This window comes from Tyto alba, unplaced genomic scaffold (genome assembly GCF_018691265.1).
Source record: "Tyto alba isolate M040663 unplaced genomic scaffold, T.alba_DEE_v4.0 Super-Scaffold_13, whole genome shotgun sequence".
NCBI classification, from domain to species: domain Eukaryota; kingdom Metazoa; phylum Chordata; class Aves; order Strigiformes; family Tytonidae; genus Tyto; species Tyto alba.
In genome coordinates, this window is record NW_024881275.1 from 46407105 (window position 1) to 46421641 (window position 14537).

The following is a 14537-nucleotide window of genomic DNA, read 5'->3' on the forward strand; positions in this document are numbered from 1 at the left end:
TCCAATGAAACAGAATTCACAATGTCTTACTCTTCTTTCACTGTGAAATTTAGGATGCCAGGAACTGTTAGTCATACCATAAAATCAGCTTCTAGCTGTTTTTTCTGATACTTGTTATCTTTCAAAGATCTCTGAAATTCAGTAACTTTAATGCTCATAGTGCTCTATTCAGTGGTGCAGCCTCTGTGCAGTAGAGTCCTTTGTCCATCTGGGTTTCTTTGAATCATGCTTGGGGCTTTAGTACCTTTTTTTTCATGTGTGGCAACATGTGGCAGGTACATTGCTTTAATGATATGATGACATATTTCTTCAAGCTAAAAATACAAATTTCTGACTTAGAGAAACATTTAATAACTTCAATATTTAATATAATTTAGAAACTTCACTACTCCTAAGTGGAGATTAATATTGCACTCTGCAGCTATATGCTGTAATTCCTGATCTTAATTATAAATTTAAATTCTTATGAGTAAAACTGCTGATTTTTATTATTCAAACTATACCAGGTTATGATTTTGTTTCTGTAATTTTGGAATTTGTGTTATTCCTTCTTGGAAATGCTGCTTTTCTGTGAGAAGCCTTGAACTAAAGCTAATGCCTTTCTCTCAGGAAGACAGATTTTATTCCCCCTCCCTTTCAGATTTATTCAGTGCTATTTTTTTCAGTGTATTCAAAGTGATTAAAAAGGGAGTTTTTTGATAGAACAAGGTGTTTCATTCTTAGGTTCATCAGCGACATAAGATTTAGGTGTGTCTGTTGATCATTTAGACTGAAATAGAGTAACAAGTTAGCTAACAACATCTGCTTAATGAAATTAGGGAAAGAAGTTTCATCTTGGGTGTAGCTGCTAACAGAACAATCTTTGTACGCATAAATCACAGTTTGCTTTTGGTACTGAAAATTTTTATGTCAAAGCAGTGTTAAAGTTTTGCTGCCAAAGCTAGTGATGCTTGTGTATTGTTTTTTTTTTTTTTTAAAGGCAAATGAGAAAGTAAAATTAATCAATGTGAATGGAGAAATCTGCTGAATGAGATGTCTAGTTGTACAGTTTGTTAACACTGTTGGTACTTAGGGGTGTGTTGGTCTTTAAATGGGCTCGGTTCACTTCTGCCATTTCTGAGTTGTTCTGCTTAGAGCCTTTATTAGTTTTCTGTATTTTATTGTAAACAAGGTAGAAATTCTTAGAAAAAGTAAAAGGATGTGGTCTTGAAATAATAATGACCCAGTGTATTCTGTAGAAACTTCATGCTTACTTGCTGTGCAATAATAAACAAACACAACAGTGGAAGACAAACTCATTTTTCATCTTAATTGTTACCAGTTTTACAATTTTAGCAAACAGTAAGAACCTAAAAATGATGACTGTCTAGACCCGTGTAACATTTGCAGACATTCCACTTCAATCGAGTTGAGAGCAATGACAACAAATTATAGCTATCTCCTCCAGGTTGCGAGCCTCAAATCAATGCAATCTGTCACCAGAAATCTTTCTTATATATATAGAGATGGGTTAATTCCTTATTACACCCACTACCGTAGGAGTAACTTTGAAGTAGCTTTATATGACCCAGGAAAAATGCTTTCCTACTAGGTCAAAGTCTGGAATCTAGGAAGATGCTGCTATTCCTTGGCTATTGCTAAATTTAGAGTAGGCTGTTACCTTTTCAGTTTGGCCTGAGTCTTATTCCCAACTGTTCTTGGCACGTTTTCATCCTTGTTGGTGAGAGACAGCTGCTGGCATGAACAGCTTCCTGCAGGTGGCATATATATTTCTAATACAGCTGCTCTGTCAATGATCACAGCAGCAATTGCAAAATGCCTCCTGGTATTCAAAAGTTGAGTTGGGTGGAAGGGTTTTGCTTATGAAAGGAAACAATTGCTAGCTCCCTGATGGAGGAAAATAATTCCTCAAGGAATACATAAAAAGAAGCACCCATATAATCCATGCTGTCCCAGTTTTAGAATGAACCTTTCTGAGGAATTTAGAGGAAGTGCCATTTCCATACTCATAACCTGTTGGCCATTTCTGATGATTCCACCTAGTCAGCTATGCCTAGAGAGCATGGACAGGAGTATGAGTAAGGAGTCTTTATCTATCCCTTCTATTTCAGTTGTCTTCCTTCCCCACCCCTGATTTGTCTGTACATCTGCCTTTGAGGACTAACGGAGCAAAACAAGATACACTGATTAGATATTATATCCAGAATACTGTATCCAGTTTCATATCTTTGCCTCCAGCACCCCACATTCTGCATATGAGAAACCACTGCAGCTGGAACTTTCTTCCTGGTTGATGTTAGAGCTTTAGATCCAATCCCTTGTTGCTTGAAGAAGGATATTTCAACAGCAGCTTGTCTCCAGTTCCTCTTTGGTATCAATTATGAGACCACCTGGAATTCAAGAAGTGGAAAACCCCCTTTTTATTCACAAGTGAAATTCAGTGCCACTGTCAGTAGCACTTATGTAATTTTAGGAGAGGGATTAGTTGGTGTTTCTTTGGCATGAAGATGCTTATTTTCACATCACCTTTGAAAATATCTCCATATGGCTGTAGTGGAACTGTTATCAATTCAAGCATTTCCTGTTTGAACTAGAAAGGTGAGGGAATATCTAAAATTCGTGCCTACAAGTTTTCTGGAATTTTACCTAGATAGGACCTCAGGACATACCAACAGATGATCAGATCATCAGCTTCAAGTCGATAACACATGAATGAGGAGGCTTTTGGTAACGTTTTCCATAAGGTTTGTGTGTTGTTCATTTTTCCAAAGCTGGAGCAGATAGAAATAAATATACTGGATTCTCCATCCCAGGTCTGTCTGTGATTGTATTCCTATATGAAACTTATCTCAAAATGTGGCAAGCTGAAGTATGTCTTATGAAATGTAGGCAATAGTAATTCTGGTTGAGGCAGACTTAACTTTGTATCCAGACCTGTAGAAATTAATTTTCGTCAGCCCATCTTCAATCCTATTCCATAGGTGACTGGATTGCTGGATGTATATCTCATCTCATCAGTCAGATAAGTTTTGCTGTTTCTGTTCAAGTTCCAAAGCAAGCTTGATATATTTTGTAGGTTTAGTTAGTAAGTTCCTCCATTCCAGACATGTATAAAAGGAATGACGTGGATTTACTTTACATTTTTACCAGTCTCAGGGCTGTTCCAGAATGATATGGTGGGTTTTTTTGCAGATAGCTGCTTATACAAAGATAGAGCCCGGAGAATGTGAAAGGAGAAGTGGATAATCTAGTGTTGCTTGCAGTGTGGAAGTGAGAGGTTATTTACTGGTAACTGGGGCACAAATTCACACATTCATGTCCCACCTTCCATCTCCCTCTCCAATAGAATGCCTAGACTTCGGGGGGGATATTGGTTGTCTATATATGCTGTGTGTATATGCTCTGTGTTGATCTTGAAGGGCTTTCCATGTGAGTTAGGAATATTAAGCTAAAATATATTGTGAATCAAGGTGTCTGTGACCTGTGCATCTCCACAGTGTGAATCTGCATATGGGCTCTACTTTTGAAAGAGCTTTGAAGCCCTGCTCTTTTGAGCAGAATCCTGAATCAGGGTCTTGCCAGTAAAAAAAGCTAAAAGCCTTTCCTAAGCTCATATTATGCGATAAAGCATAGGTATTTTAAAAGTAATTAAGATAAGCTCTCCTGTTAATCACTTCAGAGCGTTTTTTTTCTTCAAACTGTTTCTGTTCACATCTGAAGTTTTCTCTGACGTGCTGCTCATTTGTAATGCTTTTTTTTTCCACTGTGGCTGAATATAGAAACTGATTACCAAGTTCATGAATTTTCTGAAGACCAGTGCAGGCAGTGTTAGCATCTGCTTCCTGACTGTTATTTATAGCTTCTGATTACTATGTTTCTAGCAGCACCAGTCCCTTCTTTTAATGACACTTTAGGCTTTAAATAGTTCTGCAGCCCTTTACAAATTCCAGAAAATCATCAAAAATTTTAACTTCTTGTTGATAGCTTCACTCCAGTTGCTTGGTAGTTGACTTAAGTATGGTGTTTACTACTACTACTAGTTGTATTTTTTCCCCTATTTCAGATAGAAATTAAAACCAATAGTCTTTCGAAAATAGAACACAAAAGTTAAAGCTCGTCAAATACAGCTTTTGAGAATTTTCATTATGCAGAATTATAGTGTTTTTTTTTTTCATTATGTAAACAAAATATATCTCTTTCTGTTTATTTTAAAATACCCTTAATTTAAAAATATTTTTATTTTTCCTCCTCTGTGTGATATCCTAACTGAATTGAATGATGAAAAATTTTTATGTAATTGTACCTAAAAATTGTTTTGCACTTTTTGACTAGGGGAAAAAGAAAGGTGATCGATGGTGCCTTTACTGGGTAGCTTTCAAAAATGATCCCAAACGATTGTGAAAATATAGGAGCAAGTGTGATCTGTAGTATTCTGTCGCAGGAAAGTTGTCATCATTGGGAATCAAAACTGAGTGCAGGGAGTTCAAATATCAGAAGGGAACAGAATAAGTATTTAAATTTTGGGTGATGGTGAGCATGAAAAATAAAACATTTCTCATCTGAAAAATTATTGTAAAATTCCTCATGCATTAACTATGGATGATTAATTTTTGTGAGAAAGAGTTTTATCATACAGAACCATACAGAAGTCACATAATTGAAATTATACCCAGAATATAGACTACAGGGGGTTTTATTTCAAAATGAAGAAAATGTAAGTTTTATGGGCAGAGATGCATATATTCTATTGTTTATGTACTGGTACTTCTGCAAGCTAGCAAAATACATTCAAAGATAAGACAAAGAGGCCAGTTTCCATGTTACTTAATTAGTAATGCTGTTGTATCAAATGTTAAAGCTACCTTGATTTGTGAGACTATAGGCTTAAACTGAAACCCTGGCATTTATAAATTTCTAAACCAAAGATTCTGTATTGTTTGCCAAGATACTGGTGAGTCATATGAGTCTCTTAGTATCTGGGGTGCCTGCTGAGTTCCTGAGGGTTGGAGACAATCAGCAGCTAGAAAGACAGAACTGTGAACATCAGAGTAGGACCTATATTTCTGTGCCTGTAAACCAGATCTAAAAACTAAGTACAATACAAATAATCTAAGGTCAGACAGTATAAAAAACTGTAATTATAACATTCCTAGTAAGGCACAGTTCATGTATGAGAGATTACCAGCGAATGTAGAAAAACTTGAGGAAGCTATATTCAGTATTTCTTAGATCATCAAGGCTCAGAAGATTATAATTTGCAGGATAATTTTTCATTTTGCCTAATGACTAACTCTGGTCCAAAATATGGTTTATCAATAAATGCCATTGGACTTTAATCCTTTGATGTGAATAAAGGAGTAAATTTTTTCTCTTTTCACTGGAGTTGTAAGAGTCAGACAAGCAGGCAAAAAATACAGTTTTCTGGCACTTGGACATTTCACAACAACGCTGTCATTTTCATGAGGCTTTTGCATGTTCCCTATTGATAATACATCACTTCTTCAGTTCTCATATCAGTGATGACAGCAACCAGATAAAAGAGAGCAACCTCTATATAGATTTTGTGTTACGTCTTATAAAGAAGACAAATTAATTGTATTGAAGACTGGTTCATTGTCATTTGTTGAGGATCTTAGATACCTTTGTTTCTGCAAGCAGATGGTGCTTATGTTCTCGTTCATTATTTAGTTAGACAAGATCTTTAAGGTCAGCATGATGGAATTACCAGAGTTTAAATTTTGTAGTTTAGCCATGTACTGTTCTTGTCTCAGCTTTGTGAATTTCGTGGTTTTTGGTCTCTGTATGGACCACATTGCTCTACCGTGTCCTTTTGATCCAAATACCAGCTTACGGTATTTGAAAAGGAGTGGTCTTTAGAGCACCAAAGAAATTTCAAATGCTAGTAAATTTAGATTGAGCCTGGGCAGTTTTTCAGATTATGATTGTTCTTGTGCTAAATTTTTGGTGTTTTTTTCCCCCATTATTGTTGTGCATAAACTCATGGAGAATTATGTGTTGTTTTTTTGTTTGTGTGGTTTTTAAGTGAATTGCCTTTGGTGTAATATATTTCTTTAATAACACAAGAAATGGAGGTGATTTGAATGGGTGATAACTTTAACTATGCCTCCTGCATTCTTTCACATACATCTTATAAAATCTTGATTTTGAAAAAGTTGTTTTCCTCAAAGCAAAATTCCAGATAGTGTTAACTAGCTTCTTGCATCAAGTGTGTTTGTTGTCCTCTCCATGTTACATCATCTTGCTTATTGAACAAAATTGCATATGCTACTGTCAGTAAATCTTAAGCATAAGTGAGACTTGCATCTAAGATGCTCACGGATATTTGTATTTTTTATACCCAGTTGTTACCTGTTCTAAGATTAGTGAGTTTCTATATTTTATATTCTATATTCTTCTAACAAATGACTTAAACAGTTCAGGAATTGTAGTACACTATGCATCTTTAAATGTGAATACATTCTCTCTCAGATTTACCTGTATTCAGTGCAGTTTTTAAAAGTTTGTCCATAAGGTCAAATGTAGGAGGATGGTGTGGTTGAGGTATGAAGTTAAAGAAATTAACATGAAAATTGGTTCAGAGATCTTTGTTTTGAAGTAAAAATGACTTTCAAGTTGTTTATCGGGTGTTTAAAATTCCAGTTTAAGAGATATTCTGTGATATTCTCTAACAGAGAAAAATTAATGAGAAAATAAAATGGTAAAGCATGTTTTTTGACAGTGTCTTTCCCAAAATGCTTCATAAGTATGCTACCCTGTTTATTAAAATATGCTATGAAGCCCCTTCTGGCTTTGGCGGTGTCCAAGGCTGGGGCACTTGTCCTGCCTTGCTGCTGGAGCCCAGATGTGCATGCCCAGCCTGGCACTCTGTCCTCATCTTTGGCTTAGACTTTGAGGAGAAGTTAAACAGACACAGGTCTATCCAGTCAGTGGCTCTGTGACCTCTCACACATAGGTGTGTACTCTAGACCCTCCAGTTGCTGATACAGACCTACAAGCTTGGTGATCCATGGTTGCTTTTCCTGTTGCTGACACCCTGACCTCTTGTGCACTTTGATTTCTCCAGCTGCTGGTACCTCAGGCACACAGTCCTGATGGCCTGTGGTCCCCACTTTGGTCTCTGGCACATGGACCCTCATTCGTTACAGTCACTGGAACTACAGACGTATGGGTCTAATGATCTGTGATCCCACTCAGGTTTTTGGCATTTGCTTTTACTCTCTCTGGTCTCAAGCTGCTGGCATGCAGGCTTGTCCCCAGTTACTTGCAGTGAGACCTTGCAGCACCCACAGGTGGGACAGAGAGTGGAGTTGCACAGAAAGATAGTTAGGAGAGGATATAATAAGACAGAACAGAACACAGTGATCAGGCACAGAGCTCAGTCAGAAAAGTGCACTGGCTGGCACTTGCTTATATGTGACTCTGTCCTCTTTATCCTTCCTCCTCTCACTTTGCCTGCTGCCTTCAGCCTGTTCCTCACCACGCCGTCTCTCCCACCTTTGGCACTTTCCTGATGGATTGCTTAATGAGTTTGTGTAGATCCACAGGCACCATCAGATATCCATAATACTCATTTTCTGTCACTTTGCCCTTATCTGTTACAAAGTCCAGGCTGACGCTTTTCAGAGCTATGCCTGTCATTTCTTAATGGCCTGTCAATTAATGGCTGAAGAGTTTTGGCCATCTTTATGATATCCCTTAGTGCTTACTTATCAAGCTTGTGTCTCTGTGTGGTCTCTTTATGGCATTCCATTTTACTCTGGATTCCCTGTGAGCTTGAAAAGGTCTTTAACCTGACAACGTCAATGAAGCAGATGCTCTCACCTTCCACATGCCTTTATGCTCTCTTTTCATCTACATTGTTGAGGGCAGTGATGATGAAGAAATTCCAAGTAGCTGCTGTGAACAGGAAATTGAACTAATGGAGGCATTAGACAAATAATATTATGGTTTTAGTTAAGCACAGCATGTGAAGTAAATAATAGATGGTTAAGGTTTGAAGTAGATGATGTGATGAAAGATAGATTTCAAGTTAAGCAAGGTTAAGGGGTGCCATCAGGCTGTCTGCAAGTAACTTTTGTTAATTTGAGTAGTGAAGTCTGTCACTGTACTGATGTTAGCACAGATTTAAACTATTAGAAAATTACCTATTATCTGTATCTCAAATTTTAATTTTGTAGGATTTCTATTTTTACTTCTGCAGCTGTGCAACAGGGAGAGAGCTTGTTTTAAACCTTCGGTCACAAAGTGGTAGGGATTCTTAATCTGTACAGTTGTGATGATTATTCATAGAGAAGTTTTTTCCCTTAAACAGAACGTAATTTTAAAAATATTATGTTGCAGTGCTAGCTAAATAGGCTACACTAAAATCATTCTTTTATAAATTTGGGGGGTTTTTCAAGATAGAAATAACTTGTCTCATTGTTTATTTTGTTTTCTTATAGGAAATTGCTGTAAGCACAGTACGAATGCTTAAACAAGTGAAATTTTTCTATACTTTTACCACTGCTGTATTTTTTTTTGTTTGCAGGATTCAGTTGTGTCCAGTTCCAGCTGGTCAGAAATAGATGTGGTGATTCTGGCTGGAACAGTTGGCCATGTTTTGAGTTTGGGGGCAAGCAGTTTTATAGAAGAGGAACATCAAACCTGGTATTTTCTTATCAATACACTTTGTTTGGTGCTGTGTCAGGAACTTTGTAGAAATAATTTTGTTCTGAAAGAATGTAACCCTCAACATAGCATCACTATGAAACAAAATTTTGATAGTATTGGGGAAGCCTCTGAGTACAAGAATATAGACATTCCAGCAGCCAGTATTGGGCATTCAGAATTGGGCAAGGCCACCTCTTCAGTCAAACTCAGAAAAGGATCAGATAAGTGGATAAGCTTAGCAAGTCCATGGATCATCCTTATTTGCTGTCGACTACTTCGATCGTTGAATCAGACAGGTGTCCAGTGGGCTCATCGACCAGACTTTGGACATTGGCTGACAAAGTGGGTATCTGATTTACTGTCATACTTTCTGTCTTATTTAAAAATTATTTTGTGTTTTGTTTGGTGAAATATGTATACGTTTCTATACAGTTTCTGTTTAGAAAGTGCTGCAAACATGCGAAGTAGGTAAATAGTGAAGTAACATAAGGAATTTTTCATTGCTATTTCATGCAGGAGTAATTCCTTGTGTACTAACAATAGTTTATAATCTTTGCCCAGCACCATGACTTATCTAATTAATGCCAATTATATGCGATACATTTATCAGAGGCAAAAAGTAAATATTTTCCATGTGTAAGTCAACAGTGTCTGGTTTGGGAAATTAAAAATTGCTTAATAGAGTTAAACCCTTGAAATTAAGGTGGAACATTTTGCTTAATTCCACACTTTATGAAGTTGCAGAAGACACTGCACGTAGAATTCTATCACAGGTATCTAACATGCGGGTGAAAAACTGAAGGAATTTTTCAAGTGTAGTATGATAAGCAAGAAGGGGAATTTTTTATAACTTGAAGTACACTGGAGAAGGGCTTGTACTTTTTCTGCTACCTTTTAGTATTGTGAAGTACTACAGTCATTATTCAGTGATAAAAAGTACTTGATACTTGAACTGTCTTCTGTACTTCAGCTGGTGGATGGAGAAGCAGTACCTTGTGACTGACTAGTCAGGGTTTTGCAGACAGCAGATGGGAAGGCTGTGACCTGTATGATAGAGATTTCTTGCCAGTATCTTACAACATGTAGATGAAATGTCACTCATAATTCATTAAAAGCAACACGAGAACATGAACTAATAGGAGACTTGTTACTTATTGGCATCATCACAGATGAAATGCTAATTGCTGTGACAGGCATGAGTACCGAAAGACATATGAGGGAATTTATGGCATAATAGCAGTTGTTTTATACCAAAGCTTTCACCATGCATTCTTCCTCTTGAGATGAGGTGAGGGATTGAGGAAGGAGTATCATATTTCCAACATTAAATCCACATGATAGAGAACTCCTGCCTTGTGAGCTAAGCCAGTGAGCCAGTGAGCAGGATGAGGTGTGATATGGTGTAACTGGGAGGATTTTTATAATTAATTCTGAGCATCTTCTAAAGATTTATTTGCCCAATAATTTAATGAGCCAAATGTCTTCTTCAGGCTGTCAGCCCTTTTATTTGGAGTGTAATAGTTCCACAGTGCCATGAACCAAGGACTTGATATTCTTGCAGCTGAAAAATTGTGTTTGTTTCAGAGATGTGCTTTTGCTTGTATGGTCCCCCAGGAATGTTTAATGACACTGGGAACAATAACAACCTTCTAAAAATTATGTGTGCATGCCTGGACTTAACGTCCAAAGATCCTTTCTTGGTTACATGTGCTTCCACCTCTGATTTCCTGGTGCTAGGTATGTCTGTAGAGGAGCAAAACCTGCTATAGCCTTGGGCTGTGGGCACTGATGGAGATAGCACAGGTAGAACGTAGCCTGCAGCTAGAACAGGTGCTTCTGGGGCTTCCTGATTTATAACAAAAGCTAGGAAATCCTATACACCCAGCTCTAACACTGTTGCCTGTCAGGAGCTTCCAAGCAATCCTCTCAGGCAAACCAAGGTTCTTTACACCTGTTCTGGGTTAGTCTTTTTTTTTTTTTTTTCCCCTGTTGGAGAGGGAGGGGGGAAAAAGGAGAGAGGAGGCTATTTTTATGTTGCACTTTTTTTCTCATGTGAATTAGAAATATCATGTTTTGCAAAATTCCTATCCATCTTTGAAAACAACAGAATCATAGAATAGTTGAAGTTGGAGAGGACCTCAGGAAATTACATGGTTCAGTCCCCGTATGCAGAGCAGAGTAATCTGGAACAGATTGCTCAGATCCTTGTCCAGCTCGGTCTTTGATACCTCTAAGCATGGAGGCTCCACAACTACTCTGGGCAACCTGTTTTCTTTTCCCAAAAAAATTCTTCCTTCTATTTAAACAGAATTTATTTTATTTCAGTTTGTGTCCATTGCCTCTTGTTCTTTTGCTGGACGCCACTGAGAAGGATATAGCTTCATCTTTTTTTAATACCCTCCATCTCCCATCAGGCTGGTAAGATCCTTGCTGAGCCTTCTCTTGTTGAGGCTAAACAGTCCCAGTGCTTTGAGCTTCTCCTTGTATGACAGATGTTCCAAGCCCATTACAATTTTCGCAGTCCTTCACTGTACTTGCTCCAGTATGCCCATGTCTTTTTCTGTACTGGATAACCCATAACTGGACCCGGGGCTGAGCACAGGGGAATAAGCACCTTCTTGAACCTGCTAGTAGCGTTTTTCATAATGCAGCCCCAAATGTTGTTAGTTGTCTGTGCTGCAAGTGCACATTGCTGGCTGATGATCAACTCAGTGATGATCAACTCAGTGTCCACATGTCTGAAAAGATGGTCAGACTCCAATCTGTCCTGATGTGTTTAGCTATTTGTTCCAAGGTTCAGGCTTTGTCTCTTCCCCTCGTTGAACTTCATAAGGTTTCTGTTGGGCCATTTCTCCAGTCTGTTGAGGTGCCTCTGAGTGGTAGCAGACCCATCTACTGTATCAGCCACTCCTCCCAGTTTTGTATTGTGTGCAGACTTGATGAGGGGCACTCTGTCCCTTCACCCAGGTCATTAATGAAGATATCAAACAGTATTAGCCCCGGTGCCACGCCCTGGGTTTGATGTGACTGGCCTCCAGGTGGACTTTGTCCTGCTGATTGCAATGAGCCAGTTTTCAGTCCACCTCACTGTTCACTTTCCTAGCCTGGACTGCATCATGTTGCCTGGGAGGATGTTATGGGAGATGGTGTTAAAAGCCTTGTTAAAGCTAAGATAACAAACATTGCCTGCTCTCTGCTCTTCTACCTAGCTAGTCATCTCGTCACAGAAGTCTGTCAGGTTGATTAAGTATTACTTCCCCTTCATAAAGCCTTCACAGCCGTATTATTAAAGCTGTCTGCCTCCCCGTCCAGTTAGGCTAAAGTACAGCAGGTAGGTATGAAAACCAAAACTTCAGAATTTTACAGGTGGATTGCTCCCTGTGCTTCCACACCAAATCATAGCCTCACATTGAGTATGTTTGCCTGGGTCTTGAAGCAAGTAGAAGAATAATGGTCCTACAGCTATAATCTTAGGCTATGACTGCTTGTTTGTCTCTAATAGTGTATTAAAGGAGCTCTTGCCTTATAAGGCAAGGTACCTGCTGTCTTGCTCCTCCCCTCACTGGCCCTGTATTTTACCAGCATAGCTGTTGCTTTGTCAGTATGGTGAACTAAATCATTGAATAGATGTGGCTGGAAAAATAACCCAAGACAGAGTGGAAAACTCATTGCTTTCAGATCGATCACTTCCCACTCTCATTTACCATCCAGCTTCACAGGCAAATGGGCTGACCTAGTAACAGGAATGCAGGAAGGGAAGAGTGTGCAAGCCAGCACTGCTGCTGTTGAAGTCCCTGTAGAAACAAAATGTAGAAGTACCTTCATCTTTTGAAGTGCTGCAGACATAAACAGTTTTTTCTTTCTGCTACTGTCAAGCATTCCATACAAAAATCCACTTGCCTTTTAAATCTGCGAAAGAAGCAATAATTCACAAAATTCTACTTTTAGGCACTTTAAAAAGATTGTGGAACAGTCCATGGTGCTGTGCCATGTCAGGGTAATAGGATGTGTTATTGAGGCTGCCACGGTTGTCCCTTCTCCCTGTCATTGGTGTAACAACTACTGCCATGTTTAGGGAGCAGGTGAAAGAGCAGAACCCTGGCATAAGTTGACTTGGGCTGCTGTGGAGCTACATCCTGACTTAAATTAGTGGAGCAGTTTTCAGTCTAGCAGGAGAATATGATATATGTTACCATGCTGACATATACTTCAGTTGCTTTATAGGGTTAAAAGATTGTCCAAATAGCAGCATTTGAAGTGCAGAGTTTTTGGACTTGAGTGATGGGTTATAGGTGAGTTCTTGGGTCTGAAATGGCTCACTGGAAAAGCTTCAGAAAGATCCGTCAACAATGCAACTAAATCTTTTTACATTCTGTGGTTTGTAGAGTATCTGTGAATTCCTATTTGGCGAGTATGGTTGCATTTTCTTTGGTTGGAGGTTTCAATGTCTTTGTTGCTTCTCCTTCACAAGAGAACAGGGTGGTAGAGATGTCTGTTTCCCTAGTGTTTTGATCAGGATTGAGATGACGTATTTTCCTTATAGCATAAATTAAAAGTTGGTGATAAGCTGAGTTCCATAAAGCACTTGTTCCTCTTCCCAAAATGCACTGCTAGTCTGTAAGGTTGATTGTTATTCTATTTTTAGTGTGTGTTTAGTTTGCATAGTTATGTCTTAATAACACATTTTTTAGTAATAATAAATTAGAACACTACTTAAATTATGTGTGCCCTTGTTAGTTTGAGTTAAAGCTACTCAGGATTTTTCTAGCCAGCCTTCTATTTTGTTGCTAAGATAAACTAATGAACAAACTACCTTCTTTTTTTTTTCCCCTGTATTGACCTGTTAGACATCAGTGCTCATGCTCAGACTAATATTTTGCTTATCTGGACAGTGCATAAGGGGTGCAGCATTTAAGATGGAGATCATTGTGCAGGTTTGTGCATGGAAAAACAAAAACAGCAAAACACAGATCAACCTACCTGTAGTGTGTTGAATTTGGCTACTAGGGATACATTCAACAGTGCTGAAAGAAAGAAAATATTCTTTGTTGTTTGCAAAGACTGCAAACCCTGCTACAAAGAAAGAAACAGAAAGACTTTTGTGGGAAAAAGAACAAAAAAATATCAGACAGTAGATGAAGCAGAAGAGAACTTGCAACCCCCAAATTTGCCTGAAAATCAAGTTTTCTTTTTAATTAGTTGGTATTCGGTTAGGTTTATTTGGTTCTTAATCTTGGTCAGAGCTGATACTTGGAAGGTGTCAGAGCTGCTGCATGGCTCACTGTAGGAGGAGTGAAGCTGTCAATGACGGCATTAGCTTGAAGAGAAGTGACGAGAAGCAGCAGCATCATGGGAAGATGATAATATATTCTTTTAATAATGTACTTAATCATCCCCAAATGCCCTTCCCCCCAAAGCTAGCATACCACATGGTTCCTCTGTATTCTATTGCACAGAGCAGAATGAAAGTAAACAATTAAAATAGGCTTTATTCGCATAAAATATGAAGTGTGTGTGCATTTATAATTCCTTTCACTCTACTAATATTTGCAGTAGTGGGGTGAGGTCAGAGCAGTGGAAAGAAATTTCTTTGATCTTCATTCTGATACCAGAATTATGAAAGTGTAGACCACAAGCTGCTACAGTAAGAACATACAGCCAAAGCTGTCTTTTCCTTCCCTTCTTCCCAGGTTCTGTCTCAGGAAACTATTGGTTCTTCACTTTCAATTTTATGGTTTGGGCAAAACCCATTACATTTCACCTGAGATCCGAGCAACTAAAATCTTCTTCCAAAATACCTGCTCATTTAATATCTGTAAGAGCCTTGGCTGGAAAAACCTTGAAACTGTAGGTGGTTTATGGTGATC

The 14537-nt window shown here is 38.3% G+C and overlaps 1 protein-coding gene across 2 annotated transcripts in view; it reads left to right on the forward strand.

Annotated features, from left to right (window-relative positions):
- Positions 1–14537, forward strand: part of PIGG (phosphatidylinositol glycan anchor biosynthesis class G) — an 81341-nt gene that overhangs the window by 24613 nt on the left and 42191 nt on the right. For both annotated transcript variants that reach the window (XM_042787692.1, XM_032981734.2), the window contains exon 9: positions 8549–9012. In XM_042787692.1, the coding sequence (XP_042643626.1) occupies positions 8549–9012 (464 nt within the window). The remainder of the gene's footprint in view (positions 1–8548; positions 9013–14537) is intronic.